Here is a 6,207-nt window from a genome sequence, read left to right as displayed (position 1 = left end):
GCTGAATGTTCTCTTAAAGTCAGAATCCATCAGAACTGCGAGGACTCACCTCTCCTCAAACTTGACCTTGGCCTCTCGCCTGGCTTTGCGCTTGAGAGCAGGATCCCTGAAGACGTCCTTGTTGACAACAGTTTTGTCCAGAGGAATATCCACAGAGTATCTGAAGGAAACGCAGCACAACGATGAGAAATGGTTTAAATCCTCCACTTATCCAAAAGGAGGTTTATTCAGCAGAACAGTTTTTATTCTGTTTTCCAGCTGAGGGCACCTAAAGATTAGCAATACTTTATCCCAGCTCAGATTCTCATTAGGGGACACACACACGCACAGAGGAAATCAAGTTACTTGAAATTATGCAGATGATTAAAAGGATCAACATTTTAGGCAAAACACTTTAAGCAGGGACCTGTTTAAGTCAACAGCCACTCTTAACTTTGTCTCACTCAAATATTTGCCCTGTTTAATTATTGGTCCAGAATGACATTGCTAAAGAATCAAATTTACTTCAATTAGATTTACACAGCCTACCAATATCTTTAAACCGATTCCTTCCAAGGGTGAGTGGAATGATTATCAGGGAAATAAACACTTCCTAAGAGCTTTTTACCTCTTTTAAAAAAGAAAATCCAACCCATTCAGGTAAAATTTCTGTAAGTAAATGTATAAGCTATGGGCTGAGGAGGCTGTATGGTATGTGGTCCATAGACTCAACACAAAGACCAGAATGAACACATGCCGGTGATGCAAGTTTCTCATGTAAATCCTATAAACATCAATAGTGCCGTGAAGCAGCAGCTGGTTTCTGATGCATCCCCCCCACTGTAAATTCACATGATCAAATTAACTTTTGGTTAAATATATCCTAATTTTCATTAAGACAAACACCACCTCCCAGTTAATTCAGCAAACAACAATTATGGCCATCTGTTTAAGTAAATGAGAAGTTAATCTTCCCTCAGTTTTATATGGCGGTGGGCTCTAAATGTGACACTAGGCCTGAGCCTGGATGGCTGCTGCTATGAAGAGGCAATAGGGAACAAATGCTGCTTCATTTTCGCATAATTTATATAAAAACAAATTCTCATAAAATCCTAAAAATTATGACTGTCTGGGTTGCTTTTATCTAGCAGTTAGCAGCACAAAATAAATTTTAAGCTCAGCAATTAGAGGTTTCCTTACAAAATTGCAGGTTGGGAGTTTGTTTCTCTCACTCAGTTATACCCACCGGTTTATACCTCGGTACATAATCTCCTTTTACACTGATTGAAAGAGGACAGTTTCATGTCCCACTGTCATTAGCCTTAAAAGTGCATCACTTATTCCGCAAGGCAATGCTTTCTCAATCTGCCGCCACATTTGTATTGTTGGTGAATAAGCGCTTTAAGTATGCTACTGCACAGCAGTAAAACAAGTTAGCTAGCATTGGAACCTCCTATCACAGGGTTTTGTGAATAGACAGGACACTAACCTGGTGGGCATGAGGTGGTTGTAGTTGAACACCTTAACGAAGGCCTTGATCTTGGACCTCTTGGCGATCTTCTTTTTGCCCATGGTTGTGGTCACCTTACGGGGATAGCGGTCGATGCCAGCGACCAGAGCGTGGCTGTAAGGACGGTCGGTTGTGCCATCGTCAATGTTCTGCAAAGAGACAAATATTAGAAACGACTGATGCCGGGCAGACACTTAGCGGACAGTGGTGCTGCTTATGTCACATACTTGACATTTGAATTTGGCACAGAGTAGCTGATTATTGTTAGCATTAAGATCATGAATAATCAGAATTAGCTTTATTTGCAAAGTATGTGAACACTTGCAAATAATTTGTTGCTCTCAATGCTTGAAGCTAAAAACAACAAAGCAGAGCAACGGTAAAAGCAAGCATTCAACTACAACTGCACAATACAATTGACATTTGTAAACAGTAAAACAATAGTGCAATGTAGCAATGATGTAATGCAATGAATAATGTAGCTAACAGGTAGGTTTACAATGTTAAGGTACATGAGGTAGGTGGATATGACAGTACAGGGAGAGTCAGTAACTCCTTTACAGGTGAACATGGGAGACTTACCAGGGACTGAATTACTATACGTTTGCTCTAAACATGTACATATAAAGATATACACATACAGATGGGTCTTTGGCAGGCCACCCACAGCCATGTTTTAACCATGTACATATACAGACAGGTCTTTGGCAGGCCGCCCACAGCCATGTTTTAACCATGTACATATACAGATATACCTATACAGATATAGAGACAGGTCTTTGGGAGCCATGTTTTACCTTGACGATGACAGCCTTGCGCCCGGCGTAGCGTCCAGCTAGGACCATCACCACCTTCCCAGGTTTCATGAACTTGCCCATTTCTGCCAGAGAGAAAACATTGTCAAACCCCTGTGTAACCTCAGCAAACGCCATACATCACCAGCACCATTACTGATGTGAACACGACTAAGTCAAACACCGAAACCGGGGAAAAGAGCAGTTCTCGGCTCGTTGTTACTGCCTGGTTAGCGGGCTACGGTAGCATTAGCATCTAGCTAAGGTACGGCTATTAAACCATTTCTAGAGCTTTTAACAGCTATTTCCCCGCGCCCTGGATACGGTTACATCTAGTTAAGTTATACTAGAACCGAATGGCAAAGAGACAGTGTGAATATAGGAAATTAGCGTCTTCAACAGATGGTTCAAATGCAAGCTGTGCGTCAACATGAAGGAAGCTGCCATGTTGAAATGAGCTCTACTGAGACGAAGCGCTGCATTAAACGCTAATGTTCTACCTTTGTCAATTCAAAATAAGCGAAAATAACAGACTCTACTTGGCTAAAAGAGTTACGGTCGTACGTGTGGTATGATAAAAACTGTTAAATTGCCCATCTTAGGAGCGATGGATGAAGATTATTTCGAGGGAAATTTCACTCACTGATGCTGTTCTACGGCCACCGCTAACAGGAAAGGAAGCCGAGATGGTTTTTGTGACGTTTGACACTACTGGTCCAGCTACGTCACTTCCGGGTGTAGTTTTCTGTTGATAAAGAGCATGGTTTATTTATTTCTTTAAAAATGCCGTCACTACGTACAAAATGCATCACACCGCTAAAATGTTCTAATTTTTTTCTTTTAAAAAAAACTTTATTTATATTTCAGATTTACAATATTGATACAAAACATAAATCAACTAATAAATTAAGATGTAATATTACATCACACTCTATATAAAGTAGTTCAATTAGTTCCACCTTTATCAGCTGCAACATTAAAGCGATGAACCCATTACTGCATCACTAATTATAATATCATTCTGAAATGGGCCATTCTGCATTAATAATGTACCTTTAATTTATTAGGATTTTGTATGAAGAATTTTACATTGATATTGCTGCGATTTATACTTTTATATAAAGTGCACTACGTTGAAGTGGCTTTGAATGTAACTTGTAACTACAGCTGCAAGATGATGTAAAACTTAAATTTGACACTAAAACGCGTTAAACTGTAAGTCTTCATAATTACAATAAAAAGGTATGCCTAATTATAATTATTTCATTATCATAAGTTTGGTGCTCTGCGCTTGTTGAAACGTAAAGAGGGAATATTTCCGACAGCACCTGAATGCAGCACCACGAAGCGGCTTCTCTCTGCTGCTCGGGAAAAGAAACCGAAAGAATAAATGCGACTAAGGAACAGATCGTCGACTGGATGTGAGTTCTTACCTAACCTAACTATTAATAAAACCTTAGACACTGCTAAGTTTGGGTTCAACACATTGATATAACGATAGCATGTTAGTTTTCACAAGTCAGAACTTTTGTTGAATGTCACTTATTTAAAATTATTCTCACTTATTTAAAAGATATTTGAAGAGTCGGTGGTTTATTTCTATGGAAATAGGGCCTACAGTGTTTCTATGTCCAAAAGTGTATTGTTTAAGTGTATTGTTATTCCTGACTGACACACATTCGTTGTTAGGCATGTGTTAATAACTACATCGAATACACTGACTTCGACTGACAGTATGTAAAAACCTTGTGATTGATTTCAGATTACTTTCACTATGTCTTCAGATGAGGTGAGACGTCACTTTGCTTCTTCGTGTTGTTATGTTTACACAATACAATTTACTGAATGTAGGCCTATCTGGAATGTGACACACAATTTCCTCTGTGGGATGAACTGTTTTCACTAACTTATCCCCATGAAAAGAAGTCGAGCTAACTTAAAGCTCTTCTGTATCATACTACCTGGGTCTTGATGGATTTTTTTTGGCATTAATGGGAAAAAACGAGGCGAGGTGTTTATTTCTCCTCCATTAATCGCGTGTCCATGTGTTTCAGGATTTCTCTCTGGTGTTGGCGGACCCACAGCCATTAGAGAACACCTTGGAGGGGATAAAGGCTTCAATCACGCGCTACAAGGTGCACTAAACAATCCATCCATTATACTTTACCAACGAACCGGTTTCCCTGCTCAGAGCAGCTGCTCATATAAGATAAGAAACAGAAGCACTAAATAAAAACAAGAATTTTCAAATATTATACAGATATACAGATAACATCCGACAATTGAATATTGGAAATCAGTATAGACATAGGCTAGACAAGAGATGTCACTCGGTTTAGGCTTCTATATGTATAACAATACAGTTCAATTCAAGTTTGTCATTTATTTAGGAAAGAGGAATTTATACAATGGCGTTGTTTGTAAAATACGAACTTTCAATTTAAAAAAACAAAAATCCAAAATGAAAATATGCAGTAATATATCAGATAAAAAGTGACAACACACCACCATGTGAGACACACTGAAGGTAGATCCACGCCCTGTTTTTCTTTAATTCAGATCCAAACTCATTTTGAATATTATTTAACGTCTCACAGTTTCCAAAGAGGCCAGAATTCCCATTTTGAACCAAAATTAATAATCCGTTTGACATGCATCTTGTGGCATATGGCTTTAACGTGATCATTTAGCACCGCAGAAAGTGCTGGAAGAAAATGAAGATTAGAAGACTAAGCAATAATGCAATAAATTAAACCCGAGGATAGCATTCCTTCTTTGTTAAGAGGAATTATGAAAGGAAAATCTAGTGGGTTTGTCTCATGCTCAAAATAAGTTTTCAGAGAGGATTCAACATCTCGGGTTGAATTTGGGGAAATGTGCGTTAAAAAAAGGATGCACATGTGTTTGCTTACTTTGGTAAAGTGTGTTATTTCTTTACACTGTTGTGTCCACAGAAAAAACATGAACAGCTGATCCAGGAGCAGCAGGAGCTGGCCGCCAGCAGAGACGACCGGCGGGACATGACGGAGAAGTGCAAGAAACGCTCCATCAAACTGACCCAGGATCTGAAAGAGGACCAGCGCTCGTACAAAGAGCAGATTGAAAATGAAAAGGTATCCACGCTTTGATGCTTAAGCTCCACTCCACAGAAAGATGTACGGATGGGTAGTAGGGGAGGGAATCACAGGGTACGATAGGCAGAACCGCTCTTTGGTCTTGGCCATGGTGGAGACTTTGGAATATGATTGATTGATTGATTGATTGCTTCTCTGGACATACAGGTAACAAGCTGAGATTAGGAACTCTCCCTTTAAGAGTGTGCTCCTGATCTCAGCTCGTTACCTGGATCAAAGACACCTGGGAGCCAGAAATCTTTCTGATTGAGAGGGGGTCAAATACTTGTTTTCTTCATTAAAATGCAAATCAATTTATAACATTTAATGATTCAATGAAGAAAATAGTTGCATATTCATAGATTTTTTTTTAGGTTTCTCAGTAAGGGAGAAGAAAGAGATGTGCTAAAATGTAACATTTTTAAGGAGATTAAAACTCTGTGAACACTATGTATGTATGTATGTATATATGTATGTATGTATGTATGAACGTATGTAGGCTATGTATGTATGTATGTATGTATGTATGTAGCAGTTTTAACCCTCATGTTGTCCTCAGGTCAAATTAACCTGTTTTCCTATATCAATGTTCTTTATAATTACCCAAAATAACATGATTGATTGCACACAGCGCTCTTTGGCAATTACAAATTTCTACTTTCATTAATTTTGGGGTGTCTTATTACATTTTTTAGCATTTGTAAAAAAAAATTGAAGTGGTTTTGAAATAGTATTAAGTAAAACATATTCCATATTCATTGACATATTCCAGTCTGCATCAACAGTACATTCCTTTAATTTTAGTCTAAAT

The 6,207-nt window shown here is 38.5% G+C and overlaps 2 protein-coding genes across 2 annotated transcripts in view; one reads left to right on the top strand and one right to left on the bottom strand.

Moving 5' to 3' along the window:
• The window catches only part of rpl27 (ribosomal protein L27), a 3,448-nt gene extending 357 nt beyond the window's left edge, over positions 1–3,091 (bottom strand). Inside the window, exons 1-4 of the mRNA XM_032538022.1 lie at positions 2,927–3,091; positions 2,287–2,369; positions 1,469–1,638; positions 50–160 (exon numbers count right to left, since the gene is read on the bottom strand). Coding sequence (XP_032393913.1) covers positions 50–160; positions 1,469–1,638; positions 2,287–2,367 — 362 coding nt within the window. The 5' untranslated portion in view covers positions 2,368–2,369; positions 2,927–3,091. The remainder of the gene's footprint in view (positions 1–49; positions 161–1,468; positions 1,639–2,286; positions 2,370–2,926) is intronic.
• Positions 3,092–3,611: 520 nt separating this feature from the next.
• Positions 3,612–6,207, top strand: part of ifi35 (interferon-induced protein 35) — a 7,364-nt gene continuing 4,768 nt past the window's right edge. Inside the window, exons 1-4 of the mRNA XM_032538778.1 lie at positions 3,612–3,704; positions 4,046–4,072; positions 4,338–4,418; positions 5,238–5,396. Of these exons, the coding sequence (XP_032394669.1) occupies positions 4,058–4,072; positions 4,338–4,418; positions 5,238–5,396 (255 nt within the window). The 5' untranslated portion in view covers positions 3,612–3,704; positions 4,046–4,057. The remainder of the gene's footprint in view (positions 3,705–4,045; positions 4,073–4,337; positions 4,419–5,237; positions 5,397–6,207) is intronic.

The sequence above is a fragment of the Etheostoma spectabile genome, chromosome 15 (genome assembly GCF_008692095.1).
Source record: "Etheostoma spectabile isolate EspeVRDwgs_2016 chromosome 15, UIUC_Espe_1.0, whole genome shotgun sequence".
Taxonomy (NCBI): domain Eukaryota; kingdom Metazoa; phylum Chordata; class Actinopteri; order Perciformes; family Percidae; genus Etheostoma; species Etheostoma spectabile.
This window is presented reverse-complemented; position numbering and strand designations above follow the sequence as displayed.